This window comes from Poeciliopsis prolifica, unplaced genomic scaffold (assembly GCF_027474105.1).
Source record: "Poeciliopsis prolifica strain line A6 unplaced genomic scaffold, Auburn_PproV2 SCAFFOLD029, whole genome shotgun sequence".
Classification (NCBI taxonomy): domain Eukaryota; kingdom Metazoa; phylum Chordata; class Actinopteri; order Cyprinodontiformes; family Poeciliidae; genus Poeciliopsis; species Poeciliopsis prolifica.
The window spans coordinates 2088182-2105710 of NW_026562404.1; the positions used below are offsets into that span (position 1 = coordinate 2088182).

Here is a 17529-nt window from a genome sequence, read left to right on the forward strand (position 1 = left end):
TGGTTGATTACAGACAGAAAATGGCACCACTTTGGCATTTTTGCAAAGCACATTCAAACACGCTCCCCAGCTAATGCACACACAGAGACACTCATTTCAGAAGCCAAATTTAGTCAGAAGCAAACAAGCATTTCAAAGTGGCATGCTTTTGCCAAGTGGATGCCTATGAGATGGAAGCGCAACTTGAATTCAGCAAATACTGAATCCTTTGAGCAAAATGCTCCTAAATTTAGAGCAATCTTATCGCCTTTCATCTTACTTGTTGACATGTCTTTATCTCCATTTACTGAACTGTTTGAGGCTCTGTGGAGAGCAGCAATATTCTTTAAACAACTTTAGCAATACTTCAAACAGGGGTAGAGAAACCATTCATTAAGTTACCAAAACAGATTTGATCTTTACCATCATAGAGCACAAATTAAGTAATTATTTTCAGTGATCCTTCTTATTTCACATCTTAGTTTATTAAGGTGAGTCATTGAAAAGTGAGTTTGATTTCATCCTCCTCTGCCACATTCCTATATTCAATTAGGCTAGTCACAATAACAAAAGTTGCCTACTAGTCTGCATATTAGTGTGCATTAGTGAGTGCAATCGGGTATATGTGGGTCAAGTGCAAAAATCTTCGAGATTTTTTTGACTAGAACAATAAATACACAAATGGCACAGTGTAAAAAAGATCCAACATAAAATCAATGCATATTATGACCTAAATGTGAGCAAGTAATGCTGTTATTTAAAAAAATTGATGTTTGCAGCCTCATGTAAGTAGCAGATAGGTTGCAGAATAGTGATATGTATGAGATCAGTCTAATTGCATCAGTATAAGTACGGGCAGAAATGGAACAGATGGGAATCATTTTGAATCACGGGAAGTAGAGTCTGTCTCTCCTGGTAAACCACAATTACATTAAATTAGGCTTTAATAAATCAAAATGAGCAGTAAGTTTACTAAGTTGTTTCAACAGCACACATTATTAAACCGGCTTATTTGTGTTTATAAACACAGACAACTGACAAATGCTTTACTGTGTTTGTCCCATTCAAGCAAACCAGATCCATTCACATGCATTCACTACCTCCTGCAGATACAATGTATATTTGTATGAAGCGATACCTGTGTAGAAATGGGACAACATTTCCACAATATGTCAGCACGATGTAACATTGATCTTGTTTGTTTTTTGTCATTTTTAAGATAATATTACCGTTGCAATAAACAGATTTGGTCTGATATTTGTTTGGTCGGGAGTCAGTGATAATGATGCAGGGCACGATTTGAAAGAGTTTAAATGAAACAGAAAAGCATGGTGAGGTGGTCGTCTTTTTCAAGGTGTCAAAAAGGTAGAGAAATATACATCGGTATGCACTCATTATCATCCATAAAACAGCAATATATATTGAGTATCAATATTAGCCAAAAGTTTCATATCGGTGTATTTTGAGAAAAAATAAATAAAATTTTTTAAGAGATTTTGTATTTTTAATGGATACATGAAAAAATAATCCATTATTTGGGTGCAAAACAATGAGTGGTATGAATTTGAAGTTCACTTTTTGCAGTGTAAAACAAAGATCAAGTTTTTTGTGTTAATTTTTCAACCTCTGGTTCTGAATAAAAGATCCAATTAAAAAAGTTTTCTACCTCCATGTAATCCAGGGGCTCTCCGTTCTTCAGCCAGCGGTACGAGGGTTTTGGCTTAGCACTGGCTTTGCATTCCCACACTAGAGTGTCGTCGATGGTCTTCTGAACATCCTGAGGCTTCTCCGTCAGCTGAGGTGGAGCTGTGAGGACACAAATCCATTTCCGTGAACGAACACTGTAACACTGCAGAAATGTCTGAGAAATACCTGAAAGCAGCAGTTTTAACAAATCAATGAGTTAACCAAGAGGGCAATCAATCCATTAAGGAAGCATCCAAGGGCAAAAGTCAGGAATCCACTTCCAATTAACCTGATGCTGACCTCCTTTTGGAAACTATATAAATAAATCTGAAAACTGTATAAAGTTATTGGGAGAAAAGTGAATAATCAATGACTAAGAACAAGGAAAGCTTTAGGGTTTTGCTCATGTTAATGAAAATGTCATTCTTGTGAAGTAAAAAAAAAAATAATTAGTTGTTTGACTTAATAGTTGAAATAAAAGATTATTTTGAAAATACTGACAAATTACTGCACTAATATAAGAAAATGAGAAAATGTAAAGAGGTGTTTTAAGACAAGGTTAGTTTAAATGGGTAACTCTCAATCTTGGTGGATAAGAAGGTAATTTAATCAGTCTGATCTATTTTTAAAACACTGTTCAACTTTTAACAGAATAGTTTGGGGAAAATCTAAAAGGGAAAACAAAACTATATACTGGAACAGGCTGACTACTGTTTGACTGCCAAACCCGCATCCTTCTATTGATCCTCTGATTCTGACAGAATGGATGTCTGTCCCACAAGGTCCCGTCAGCATGACGTTAAAATGAAATTACAGATTTTTATCACCTGCCCACAAGTCAGTCTGTGAGGTTGTGAAATGGGACAAGAGTTATATCTCACAAGGACACACAGGACTTTCACAAAGTTACAGCAGAGAAATCATGTGAAGGCGTGTTTTTAACGACGTCTCCATACTTTTGGCCCAAGAAGAATTTGATCAGTTTTTAAGAATATATTTAGCAAAATTAATTGATAAATTATCACAAAACAGCTAACGGATCACAAACATTAACTGCTGACACTCATCTTTTTTTTTGTCAAATGCATGTGCCAAATTAGAAAAATATATTACATACATATAATAACTATATTGTGAAATATTAATTCCACAGCCTGAGCAATTATAGTTGCTCTTTTGTTTGAAGTAAAAACTATTTTATCATGTTATGAATTTTTGTTCACCATTTTGGTGTTCATTCTATAAAATTGTAAGTTGGCATTTTTGGAAGGACTATAACACCATAAAAATCCCATACAGACCTACGCCTAAATGGCAAAATACAGCATATCAAGTAAATTTATTGGAAAATCATGAGACTTTTACATCATTTCCATACATTCAAACACAGTCAAGCAATCTATAATAATTAAGATTTAAATTACACTTGAGCCAAACTTAAAAATGACTAACTTTCAGTTAATCACATATAAATATCTTCTGAACTCTCAGGGAATACGGAGAGGTGGAGCTCAGCAGGAAGCTGCAGCACCCATTACAGTCTTTCTGTCCTGCTCCTTCTCTGTGAAAATCATCTTATGTGGCAAATTAAAAAGAAATAATTCAAGTATTATTTTTCCTACAGTGGATTCCATTGTCGGGGTCCAATTCCCTGATTCCATCTGCATTTTATATGACCAGTTGTGAAAGCTTATTGACATTTTATAATCTACTATTATAAACATGGATATTACTGTTCTAAAACGGATAAATATAAATGTAAAGCTCTTGCCTAGATCAAGTTATACTCTAAGAATTTTATCCAGTTTTTCTATACTCCAAAAAATACATCATCACATGAAAGGTGCCACTCTTTACAGAAAAGAAAACCTCCAGACTTGCTTGCTTTCCGTAAACAACATCCCCAAAGACAATGTGGTCAGGCATCATCAATGCATAAACTGCAACATAATGGAGAGAGAAACTATAAAAATCCTTCATCTTGGGACATTAAAAGCTTTTCTCGGAATCTAGGCCATAAGTCTGGTGTTGGTGAGAGAAAAATCGCTTCTCCCTGAGAAGACGTGTAAATCTAAAAGGGCTAGGTCCCCTGTTAGTTGCCGGAACAATAAAAGGGATTGTCAGAAATGCACTGGTGGAAATTGGTTAATTTACAACCACATTCTAGCATTTAATTCAGCTGTAAATGGACACTCATAAAACCTGCAGATTGGAAGAGAACAAATAAAACTTTGCAAGCTTTACACCAAAGCTAAATTCTTCTTTGCAAGACTTTTCAACCAAGCGAAGTTTGACAGTGGCTTAAATTAGGTTCTGAATCAAGTGGTAGAAGATGTTTGAGAAATTCTAAAAATGTACCTAACACTTTAGGAATAAGAATGACAGGTTAAAAGCAGAAGATTTCCTCTCTTTTTTTCATATCCAGGGCAGTCAGTATAAAGTTAGGTAAGCTTTAAATCAAAGTCGGGGAAACTATTTTGCTGGAGAACTCACCATAGAAAGACAGCTTTCCTTTAACTGAGTTTCTTCCTCTGCTGTTTTCTGCTATACATTCGTACATCCCTGCATCCTCCTGTTGGAAATAAGGGATCTCTAAAACTCCGCTGGCTTTATTCAAGTCCACCTTCCTGCCAAAAGGGGCCCCGTCAACTCTTTTCCAGCTTATGGTTGGCACCGGGCTGAAGAGATGAGAAAGATATTCACACACGAGCAAAAGTGAAAAATAGCAGTCTCTACAGTCTTCTTAAAGAACTATCTACAGTAGTTGGAACCCAGTTAAAAGGATGAAGCTTGTAACTTTTAGCACTGTTTACATATTGTAGCTCTTTCTTAAGAGTAATCTGAAAATCACTTAGATCGCCTCAATAATTGTTAAAGCAATGAACAAATAATGATGGGTTTGATGTTTTAGAATGATAAAAAAAACGTAAAATAAACATACTTTCCGAGTGCAAAACATTCAAGTTTGACGGTTGAGCTCTTAGCGACAGGGACAACTTCAGGGAACTGCACTTCAATTTTTGGTTCGTATTCACCCATCACACCTGCAGGAACAAAGAATAACACTGTGTCACTTCCTCCGCATGTCTCACAGAAATAATTTCAGCTCGAGGCCTGGAAAAGGTTACAAAGGATGTAAAGAAAAAAAAATATATATATATAAAAAAATGGTATAGCTCTGTCTGACTCAGTTGCATGCAGGCTACCAGCCACTCCATTTTCTTGTAGCTCTTTGAATTGCAATGCCTCGCAAAAACTTTGATACATTTTCACATTCTGTCACACTTTAACCAAACGTTTGATGTGTTTTATTGGGACTTTATAAAGTAGTGTAAGTAGTTGTTTAATTACAATGCGTCATTTTTATGCATAATGAAAATTATCCACGCTTGTTCAAATTTGAAGCAAATACATAACTGGGCAAAGTGGCAAACACTTATATTTAGCCTACTGTACTTTGAAAAGCTCACAAAGAACACTTCAAACCATCATCTAGGAATAAAAAAATTGTAGCACAACTGCAAAGGTACTAAGACGCGTGGCTCTAACATGGCGGGTTGGAGAGTATTCATCAGAGAAGCAGTAAAAGGCCATATAGAGGCTTTAGAGGATGTGCAAACATCGTCTACTCGGGTAGGCGAATCTGTCAACATCAAAGCTAGCAGCTGGAAATGTTTAAAGAGTGTGAATACTTGTCCACCACAGCTTTCAAATTAATTTAACTTTAAATGTGTCTTCAAATGTTTGGGATTTCAAGTTTTGTTTGTTCTTTCCCATTAAAAAAAAAAAGAGTGAACCTCATCAAACAACTCCCAAACTGAACACATTTGTGAGCCAAGTTAGTCATAAAATGAAACACAGACTTTCTGCCAACAGTTTGCAAAAACCGACTTTTTGCCAGACCGTCACTAATTAAAGTTTCTACACCTGCGATGTTGAAAATCTGCTGTCTGGAAATAGAAAAAAATAAATTAAACTGTGAACTTTATCCTGCCATATAAATTGCAGTAAGCGGAGGGAGGTTCACAGTTACCATCAAGCCGGAGGACCAAAGGTGACGGTGGTCCCTGAACGCTGCTTTTGGTGACCATGTTGGTGACCACACACGTGTAGTTGCCCACATCAGAGGGTTCCACTTTAGCGATATAGAGGTTGCCCGTCTTCTGGGAGACAAATCGACGCGTATCCTGGACGACAAAAGATGGGTACTCGTTGAAGATCCACGTGAAGGTGAGTTCTGCAAAGAAGATACATGTATGAATGCGACATGCAGAATGTGATCAGAGTTTGTGTTTTATAAGACAGCTGTACAGATAGGGTTCGCTTCATCTGCAGTCTTATCACATTCATGTGGGATAATGCCCCAAGGGATAAAGTAATTAGTACATCATCAGCCTTCCATAATTAAAAACATCATCTATAATTGAAGATCAATTATTAGCTGTTACTAGAGGGATTATTTATAATATGGTTAATATAAATCAAATGTATGTTGAAGTGATGAGGCTGAGAGGATGAATAAAGATTTTTTTTAAATTGGCATTGTGGTTTTTTAAGCCTCTGGCAAAGTTATTCTGTTCAGTTCAGGTTGTTTAACTTGGGAGTAATATGGAAAAAATTAGGATTTGGACTGGAACGGGGAACATGAACAAAATTAACTGTATAGCGCCACCCACAAACTCCCACAACTAACTGGCTTACTGTGGTACAAAGTGGCATTTCAAGGTGCAGGATAAAGTAATGTGTAAGTGGGTCTGCTCCGTTTCAGTTTGGAGGTGGATAGACCAGATAAAATCAAAGGAGGGAGACAAGAGAAGTGATTTACCTCTTAAATGATAATAAAAAACTATGCCAAGGAAGGATGAAAATCAAAGAAAAACCCAAACGTCTTGCCTTTTGTCTATACTAAACATCTGAGCAGATGATTGCTGACATTCCAGGTTGACTATTTTTATTTTATCATTTCATGTTAAACCTTTTTTTTTCTAGCTTTTATTAAATGTTTAACAATTTGACATGTAAACAAGATGACATTTATGCCCCCATTGCATGCAATAAGCAGATGTTTTACATGAACATACTTTACTTACTTACACTGTTGCAGGCTTCAGTGAAATGAAATATTTTAAGCTCGGAAATGTTTCTCAAAATTTCAGATTTGTTTTATTTAAATTTGCTTTGCTCTTTATATGTGATGTGTGCCACAACATCTCCCGCTGAAAGGCTTTCCCAGAGCTATGGGAATATATTATAGGATTTTTTGATAAATAAATCCATTGAAGCTAAAGTTGGAGTTGGAGACCTAGCTCTAATCCATCCCAAGGTGTTGTTGTGCAGGACAGTAAAGTTTCTTTATGGACTTTGTGTTTGTTCACTGGTGCACCATCAGGCTGGAACCTGAGGGGCCCATCCCACACAGCTGGGAGCATAAAAGTGTCCTGACTGTCTCGAGATGCTGAAGCATTAAACTTAAATGAAAGTAGGGGGCCAAGCCCAGCTGATAAAAAGTAGGACCACACCAAAATTCCCTGTGCACCAATTTGACAAAATTAAGAGAAGAAATTCCTGCTCTAACTGCAACTATCAACCTGAGAACCTTGAATTACAAGAGTCTGCAGAGAGACATGACTCATCCTTCCAAAGAATACATCTCTACTGCTGTAAAGTCTAGCAGTGGCTGTTTTACCCCACTTGTTGTGCTAGTCATTGCATGTAATAAAGTAAGGACTGGGATGAAGGTGCATGGCCATAAAAACCCATTCAATGTTGCTCCTTACAAATTGTTCTACAGCCAATTTGAAGGCCACACAAAGTTGGTAGTCTCTGTGCTACACCATCTATAAGCCTACAACCACTTCATATCTGGGTTGCTGTTGTTCCCAATTGCTTCCATTATTATAGCATCTTATCAAGGTTCCTAAGAAGGACTGTTCTTTCACAAATATTTGTAAAAAATTTTGGTTTTTTACACAGATGGTCATGGAAGAGGTTTAAATATTAAGAGTTTTGGACAGGTTGAGTGAGTGCTGAGAATATATAATGAAAAACAAACTAAGAACCAAAGTACTTTACATTGATGTAAAAATACATGACACATTTTGATTTGTGTTGAACTGTGTTGTGTTGACCAATTATTCAAAAAGTTATATTATTTTGTAGATTTTGTATCCACTATAAATTAGATTAAATTTAAATTAAATATAATGTAGTTTGATGGTCGAACATTTCCAAAATGTGACAAAGTCTTACCGCTTTTGACAAAGAATGTGTCTAATTGTAAGTTAAAAAGAGAAACCTTTCTGAGAATCTTATAACTACACCATAAAAGACAGAATAATCCCCTGTGAAATCATTATATCACAGTTTGTGTCACTCGGTTTCGTACCACCTCTCATTATCAGATGTAACAAGTTTCTGGGAAAGGACCCTGATACTGCCAGCCAAATGGCACTTATAAAAGCTTTTGGACTAACAGTGGCATTACAAGGCTGAATATTGGTGTTTTGACATATTGACACAAGGATAAATTGCTCTGGACCACACTGCATCCCTGTCCCAAAAGCAATCTAGGCTGTTGGTAAAACTTGTCTAAGTGATGACTCTGCAGTATAGCTCAGAGAATAAAATAAGTGAGATGTGAGATGTACACTTATTCACCTCTGCTGTTTTATGGCAAGCAGGACACCTGGGCTTTGCTATATTATTTATATTATTGCAGCCTAGCAAGTGTAATGGAATGCTGATAACTGTATGTTTCTTTCATGTTTCTAAGGTCATATTCAATTTTTATTTAACAATCCCACCTGTTTGATGCATGAGCATTTTTTCCCTTTTAGCTGTCAAATGTGAGAAAGTGGCACCTTTTCTAATCGATCCAACTACAGTATTATATCCAGCATACTTTTCACCTCTGTGTTTTTTTTTTAATTGTCACATGGATCGACAATGCTGCCCAGCGACAAATGTTCAAACTATGTGTTCCAGACTCACTTTGAATTTTATATTTATCTTCATCTGATGCAATGCCTTTTGTGAGTTGTCAGATAACTCTTTCTTCTGGGATCTTAAAGTCATGCTTTCCCCGCTGTGAATCAATGGCGCGTGTTCTAGCATTTTAATGTGATGGCGAATGACCGTCAGATCGATAAATTACAGTTTTCAGACCCTTCCATGAAAAATGGCAGTTTATATGTCTCATGTAAACTCATGCTTGGTCTGTTTATGTAGTTAAAAGGAGAATCACAACAACATGCAACAGGATTTGTCATGGTCCTGACATAAATACAACAATAAAGACCTTGATTGAACCATTGAACTCAAACTTTAGAAAAAGGAATCCCAAATGTATTGCATATCTCTGACTTCATGTTTGTTTATTTCCAGCGAACCCTGGACAGGTCGCCAGTCTGTTGCAGGGCAACACAGAGACCACGCACACACACACACACAATCACACCTAGGGAGCATTGACACAATTTAGTGCATCCCGCAGACTGTGGGAGGAGGCCAGAGTGCCTGGAGAATACCCACGCATGCACAGGGAGAACATGGGAACTCCGTGCAGAAAGATCGGGATTTGAACCCAGGACCTTCTTGCTGCAAGGCAACAGTGCTACTAACTGCGCCACTGCGACAAACATGTTTGTTGAGACAAACATGGGAGCAAAATATTTTCATGTTTTGCTATTATTTTTAACAAACTGTGATTCAGCCCCTATCCTTTCCCAACAAACCGCATCACCTTGAGCAGAATCAATGTGATGTCGGTGCAAGTTGAGATGCCGTTCTCACCTCTTGATGACATAATTCTCCGCTCTCATTGACTCACACACTCTGTTAATAATTTCTACAACCACTTTTTACCAGTGGGGTAGCACTTAATGTTCTCACATAATACTTTACACGGCCAGAGAATGCAAAGAGTGAGATTTTTTTGTTTGAAAAATGTTCAAGATCATCTTTTGGAGCTGCTTGTTCAGCTCACTGGAACTGAGAATGACTGATTTTGTGTCTACTGAAGCATTTCTTTGTGTCGAGCCGGGCTTTTGATTTGTTTCGTCCTGCTGATTACTAATTTTTGGTTTGTGTGCTGAAGGAAATGAGTAGCATTTAAAATCTGTTTTTATTTGTTACAAACAATTTCTATGAAATTAATTGATAAAACTTAGAAGTGAACAATATGATAAATTTCTAAAATGCAATACAAATGTGATGACACTTTTAGTTGTGATATATACATATTTTTTCTTTTTTCATTTCCTGATATAGTGAATTTGACAATTATTATTGCATATTGTGAATACAGTTCTCTACTATATTCCTCATAATCCATATACTATACAGAGAATATTACATACCTCAAATTTCTGTGATGCTCTAAATTGTTTCAAACCTACATCACATCTTTTTTTTAATGTTTATTAAGGAAAGAGAAGAAATAATGTTATGTGCTCTAGAAATAAATCATAATCAGAACACACAAACGTGTACTGTGACAGAAGGTTGTCATTATACAGTTATTTTTCTCATTTGTATGCACTGAAATACTTTCCAATTAAATAAATGATCCTAAATTAACACATATTTGCTATTTTTTTATTATCTGTCAAAAAGAAACAGAAATAAATTTGTATTAAAGGGTGTGAACAATTGTTCAGGGTGCTTCATATCTACTGCAACAAACTCTGTGGAATCACATCTTTCAAATGTGCAAGTTGTGAAAAATCAAATTAAAAAAAATATTGGATGCTAATTGGTTTCTTAAAGATTCATGTAGAGCTAAAAGAAACAGAACGTGGAAAGTAAAATGCACAATTGGCTTTATTTGATTGATTCAAAGCCCTGTTTGGATGGATGGTAATCAAATAATGCAATTGTGAATGACAGTGAGTCGCAGATTTTCACTGTGGCTCCATTTAGTCTTAGTATAATGAACCGACAGCATCAATTTTCCATTAATGATCTGAGAGGAGGGAAGAGAAATGCAACATGACAGGTCAAGGACGAGCGGAGTCTAAGAGTGGGCTTATGCGCAATATATGCACAGGTTGTGCCACAGTGTATCCTGGCAGGTCTGCTCCATGGAAAGTGACAGCTATTAACTATGACTTCCAATCTGTATTCATAACAAACAAGTTCACTCTATGAAATGGCTCAAGTCACGCACCGGGTAAAAATCCCTACAAGCTGTATGTGCTTCTATCAGCAAGCATGCAGCTTATGTTTTGGAGGGTGGGGGTAGATGCACTAGAAGCACAAAACAAGTGATTTCAACCTTGAGTAAATCTGAAAAGCACATTTCCATTAGCAGAAGGGGGTCAGATGCATTAGGCCCTGGCCCTGCCACCGACATTCAGAGCTTCTCAAAGCACAGAGTGACAAGCCATAAAGTAAATATGGGGAAGCCCAGTAAAAAGGATTCAGTCAGCGCTTCTTTTGAACGCACAGCAATGTTTTGGCACGGTAGAAGTGCAGCTTTGAAATGCCTTGCAGTTTTAAAATATCCTAACACCACCAATCTGCTTCCTACAGAAGGGCTGTGGATTTTGAGGCATCGTTAAAGTGAAATAATGGCTTCCTGGAAACCCTTAAAAGGGAGATAGAGGATCTTGTCAAGGACTGTGTTGGGCTGATGTTGAATTATGTCCTGTCACCCTGTATGAGAACATGACTCTCACTTTTTTTTTTTTCAGGACAGAGAGTCTATTTAAATACTAGTCAGAATTCTCTCTGTAGATGTGAAGCTGCATTTCCCCTAGTGTGGTAAGAATACAGATAAAAGAAAGAGAGGCTGAAAATGTTTTGTGAGGATTATTGGGCTCAAAATAAATATGTACCTACTTTCTGTTAGCGGTGTCTCGCTTGCAGTGCGCCAACATCAAGATTGTTTCTAGTGTTACAAGCTCCAATTAACAAGTTAACTCATTTGAAATCTTTAGTAAATGATGTCAGGGGTCAATTGCAGACTGCAGCAGGAACACACACACAATGCATCCTGTGTTAAGTTGTGTTTTCACAACAGCTGAGGATACTGTATAGCTATCTTAATTAGCTAATATGTGTTAGCTTAAGTTCAGCAGTCTTCAGAAATATGATAAATTGAAACAGATCAACAAACATCTGGCTTCAGCTCTCAGAGTAGCTGCCGGTAGAGGAAGACGGCTCAAGTTTTTTTCTTTAGCATGGAGCAAACACAAAAACATTTTCAAAAAGTCCAAAGTCTTTCTACATTTAAGAGCTAGTGATCTTTGGTGGTTGAAATATCATCCACAGGCCAAGCATCTAGCCTGAATCTACCGACATTATGAAAGGGGCTGATTACAATGGCTAAAAAAATAAATTGAGTGTATTATTGCACAAATCAGAATCTAATAGCTTTTACAGACTGCTTTTCAAAACTAAATATGTCTTGCAATAGAGCTGTACTGAACACTGAATTACTGTCTAGTGATCAATCACAGTGTGTTATCTTGATTAGCTAATATCCAGCAGGGGTGCACTGAATCAGCAAGTGAAAATTATGAGCACTGACTCCAGATCAGTTTTACTTTCAGTCAATTAGTAAAGGGCCACAACCGAAATGTCAGTTCGACTCATTTAGTGCCAGCTTTGATGTAGAAGTTGAAAGGCAGCTCATTGTAAGAAAAAAAAATCAAATGTACAGAAGATTTCTTACATAACAAATTGCATAAAAGCATTAGTGATAAAGTAGCTTCACATTTTATCAGAGGATAGGTCAGTAGGTTGGATCTGTGAGATCCTAAAGATATTTTCAATCACCTCCCAGCAAGGGGAAGGAAATGAGCAGAAACTATCTACAACATGGTGGTCTGAACTCAACTTTGTTTTCTGTTGTTACTCTTCCATTAGCATTACAACGGCAACTTTGCAGTATGATTGCATGATATCATCAAAACTGTTCTTTATGTCCTAAAGGTAAAACGCTTGTAAAGGTGGTGGAACGGTCATGGATGTTCGACCCAAATGGTTGCAAAGATATCCTCAGATTGACATCAATGAAAGCTTCTGTAGTTTCAGTGCAACGGTGTACACAAAACCATAAAAACATGAACAATGAATGACAGACAGCTTAAAGTTAAATAATTAAATTTTGAAGAAAGCATTTCAAGGAACAAACAAGGGTAAAACGGTCAGCAAAATAAGAACATTTATATTAAATGAAGAGCAAACAAAACAATGCGGTGTTTACAAAACAGGACGGACAGAAGCTAAATTATTTCATCTCAATAAATACTCAAAACCTAACATAGGAAACACTACAATGTGAAAAATCCCCATTTTATCCATTTCCTGGTACGGTGAAGTTCCAGAACTAATAAAGTGTGCTCTTGTTCCCGGGGAATGTTTTTCCTGAACACACCTGCTGGGAGAGGGAAATGGCAATGGCTGAACCAAACTGTCAATTTTTAATACATTAAATGTTTAGAGTTCATCTAATCATAGTTTAAACAATCATTTAATTCAATATTGAAAAGTTAAGCTAATTATTAATTTGCTTTTTACCAATAATTCTTAGATTAGGCCCGCTAAGGAAACCACACTCAAACAAAACCACAAATAGTAAAACAAAAGAATAAATACATTGGAAACTCAGATGCTATATTATTTTTTTTAACTGTGCTCCACAATTGTGTCCTTCTGAACAGAAAAATTGCATGTCTAAAACATAAAAGCAGCAATGGCTCATTTTTACAAATCCAAATAACTATAAACCTATTTGACTAAATTCGAACTCTGATTACAGGGAAAATAATAGTAAATTCAAGTGCTTTATTTTTCATGTTTTTGATACAAATAAACTTAGGAAAAAGAAATAAAACTCTTTAACTCTTAGGCTCCAAAAGGATTTGGTTCTTGTCAATTTCTAAAACTATTTCAATATGGCCTCAGGTGTTAAAAAAACCAATTATAAACAGATTACACAATGCTAGTATTTACTAAAGAAAGATAAAAACCTAAATTGATAGGTTTGCAAAAACAAAAAAACGAACAAAACTATATTGTAAAAACAATGCACAGAATATAGAAATCTAAAGACAACTGACTTTCATGCTATTCATATCTGTACATTTTACAGGGCCTGTGCAGCAAATTAAAATTGAGTCTGAGTTTCAGAGCCAAGAGGCCCCTGAGGTTTGTTGCTCCTGATTTTGTTAAATTTGCTTCACCTATAATATTTATTTTCTCTGCTTCCAGACATAGAAAATATTTAATATACAACTGAGTTATTCACAGCACATTAATAAAATAGCAGTCATTTGTATTATCACCTTAAACCTTTAGTAACCAGTTAAAACTTGGTAAGTGTTTCAGATTCAGAGCCTGCTTTCACTTGTCTCAAAGTGGCCATCAAATGTCTTACATGAACTCATTTCAAGCTAATTTTCTCAAATTAGCTTCTAAACAATTTCTGATTGTTTAGAAGCATTTTTCTGAACATAATAACACCATTGCTTACACTTACCATGGAACTGAAAATTAGGGCTGAATGAGGACAAAAGAGTGAAATTGTGTGGTGTGTTTAGACATATGTCTGCAAGATGATGGCATGTTTGCAATTTTACAATAATGATAAAAAAACAGGGATTAATGCTTATCTTTAGATTCACACTGAGTTACTCAGAAGGAATGATTTCCAGTGACAGCTAATTCAGTTAAACATATTGAACATATGTTTCCAAGTAAAAAGGGGTTTGGTCTCAGAACATCAGTTCCACCAACAGAAGGACAAATGAAAGCTGATTTTGGCTGCTTTTTTATAGAGAACCAGGGACCCAATTATTTTTGGAGTAATTTGATAATTACATCATTACATCTATTTTCTGAAATTGAGCTTTGCTTAAGTGTAGTTTTTTTTTTACCTTCAGAACAACATTTTGCATGCTTTTTACTTATTGACATAATAAACCTAGATACATTTAATTATATTTCACCACAAATGTATACTTCACAATAACTGACAGCAGTGAAGATATAAAACCAAAAACACTTTTTTTCCAAAATTATGCCTTCAAGTAAAGCATACCTTTATCTGCTGAATACTTTACATTTTTGAGAGGAATTACTTATGCCAGCAGCCTTAAACAAGAAATATGTTGGTTGCATTATAATGATCCTGTAGCAATATACTTTATTTATATGGTTCAGTGCTCTCCCTTAAGTTATTGCTGTCTACTTGTTTTGAATGGATAATTCCTTTGAGGATTCAAATTGCACAATTCAGCCATGGTGCAAAATACATAAAACTATGGAAACTTTGGTAACACATTATTTGACGGGTTGTGAGTAAGACTGTCATGATGCCGTCATAAACATGACATAACACCTGTCATGAACATAAATAAGTCTTCATGAATATTTATGACTGTTGTCATAAATTGTCATTCAGTAAGTCATGACACTTTCAATATAAAGTTGACATTATTCAAAGTGTCTTATAAAAGTACTACTGATTAAACTTTAGCTTTAACAATATAAAGCTAAAGTTTAATCAGTAATACTTTTGTAACAAATTTATGTCAGACCATAATTTCTCGGTTAATGTCAAGTTGTCATAACGAAGACATTTGAATAATTATGCAACATAGCATATATTTATGTTATGGCTCACCTTTCACAGAATAAAAAAAATAAAGTGCTTGACAACACAGCAATGCACAACATCAAAAATAATCTGCTGCTGAGGGGGATTTAATTCTCAAAAAGTCAATTTTAATTGCTGCTGTTGTCTTTGTACCTGCAGCATGTTCTTCCTTTTGCAAACCACAGGAGCGCTGAGAGCTGAGACATGAGCAGCACATCAACTATTGCAGCAAATGTACCGCATGCAGTCAATTAAAAACCACCAGCAGTTTATCATTTACCGTAGATGATTACTAATTTATGAACTCAATATATTAATACGAACAGCTATATTTCAATTCGAGCTGATAGTGAGCAGCTGTCAAAAAGCAAGCGACATTTTCAATGAACACTCATTCTTTTCCAGTTGTCTACAGTTTGGATGTTGGACATCACTGGACCGTGCAGCCGACACATATCACAGAATTCATTACATGTGGAAACATCCAAAAGAAAATCCTCTTCATTTTTGACTCAAATATGGCTTGTTGGTGACTTCTGAAACATCAATCCATTTCCAAATAAATACATTATACTTGTTTACTGTATGTGTATTCCCTTACATGTAATCTATCCAAGTAAAAGTCAGCCAAGGTTGACTAATTCTATTTCCACCAGAGAATAAAAAATACCCTCTCTGAAAGGCTATCTAAAGAGCACACTGTCTTTTGTCACAGCACTCAGAGAAAGGAAGCAATTTCCTCCAGCAATTTGTAAAAATTGCCTCGAGTACAGACAACACACAAGACACAAGACACTTTTCATATGTGATATTATCCTAAACAAATCTGTTTTCTTACAAATGATAAATAATCTGTTAGATTCAATTTGGTGCTTTCCAATCTGTCAAAATTGGACACTTTTAAATATTATTTTTTATGACACTGCTGTCACACTGAACCCTAGCACTGCTGATTCTGCAGCTGTTTGCTGACTGGAGCGTAGGCATGAGGGTACCTTGCAGTAAGGGTCGTCCGAAAAACATTCAAACTGCCAAATGCAAGCATATGGCTCATTGCTTCAGCTTTTTATATTCTAACATGAGGTAAGATGGCTCATTATAACACAAACAGAACAAAGCGCTGGAAAAGTGGGACTCCTATTAAGCTTCCAAGTGGTTATGTGATTAAGGACTCATTTTTCCCTCAGCGGGGGAACAATGGCTGCAGTTCACCGCAGCTAAACGTGGAATGGGACATTAAAATTTATCCATAATATGACTATGAAATGTTTTCCACTGCCGATATTAAAATATAAAACATTTTGTCATCTCATAACCAAACACCCCAATAAACACACTGCATATGTTTTCAAATTAGATTGACAGTTTGACACGTTTTGGTCTGTTTAAAGCGTTTCTAGAGCCCCCGTCGCCCAGCGGGAGAGGCGTAGATCAAACTGCATCAAGGCTGTCAAAATTAGATTTGCACATGTTGAAAAGAAGAGAGGAGTGCTAGAAACATTGATGTTATGTTCAGTGCTGACTTTGACAAGAGAGTGTTTCATAGATTTGCATAAAAAAAGGGAACTGAAAAGTGCATCAGAAGCATTTTGCAAACAACACACCGATGCGTTTTTGCTTACCTTGCAGGGGCATTTGTTCCCCACATTTTCTCAACATTAAGACCAACAAACGGAACTCCAGAGAATGAGAAAATGTCAAACGGGGGGGCTACAACACTGTCCGAAGCAGATGAAACAATCCGGCAGCTTCTGTAAGAGCGCCTTTATGCACCGATTAACCGCATGGTTCTGGGGGAAATTAAAACCTGCTTTACTGGCGCTGACAAGCATTGGTCAAAGGAAGCACAGTCGCAGGATTTCTGCACTCCCAGCTTCAAACACACAGAAGTGGAAGAAATGATGAGCTCGTCCGCATTCGTGCTGAATAATCATCAAAGATACATTTCCAAGAGAATGCGTACTGACGTGCTTCAGACTGCAGAGGGAAAAGATATCTATTTGTGGTGGAGTTGAAAATAATTTTTAACCATAGAGTCATAAAGCTTCAAAGGATACCAACCTACTGCAGCCTCTTCACTAATTGGCACACCTTATATGGACATATAAAAAGCCTTACAGTAAATTCTTCTTATTTCGCAGCAGTTTAATTTAAGACAAAAACAAAAAAGATGTTTAAAAAAAAAGAGAAAGAAAAAAAGTAACCTTTATTTTGAATACATTTGCCAAGTCAGAAAAATTACTGGTATCAAAAGTGTTGCG

General features: G+C 36.2%; 1 protein-coding gene across 2 annotated transcripts in view; it reads right to left on the reverse strand.

Annotated features, from left to right (window-relative positions):
• Positions 1–17529, reverse strand: part of cntn3a.1 (contactin 3a, tandem duplicate 1) — an 87360-nt gene that overhangs the window by 33989 nt on the left and 35842 nt on the right. For both annotated transcript variants that reach the window (XM_055049389.1, XM_055049388.1), the window contains exons 6-9: positions 5699–5902; positions 4607–4709; positions 4159–4343; positions 1646–1785 (exon numbers count right to left, since the gene is read on the reverse strand). In XM_055049389.1, coding sequence (XP_054905364.1) covers positions 1646–1785; positions 4159–4343; positions 4607–4709; positions 5699–5902 — 632 coding nt within the window. The remainder of the gene's footprint in view (positions 1–1645; positions 1786–4158; positions 4344–4606; positions 4710–5698; positions 5903–17529) is intronic.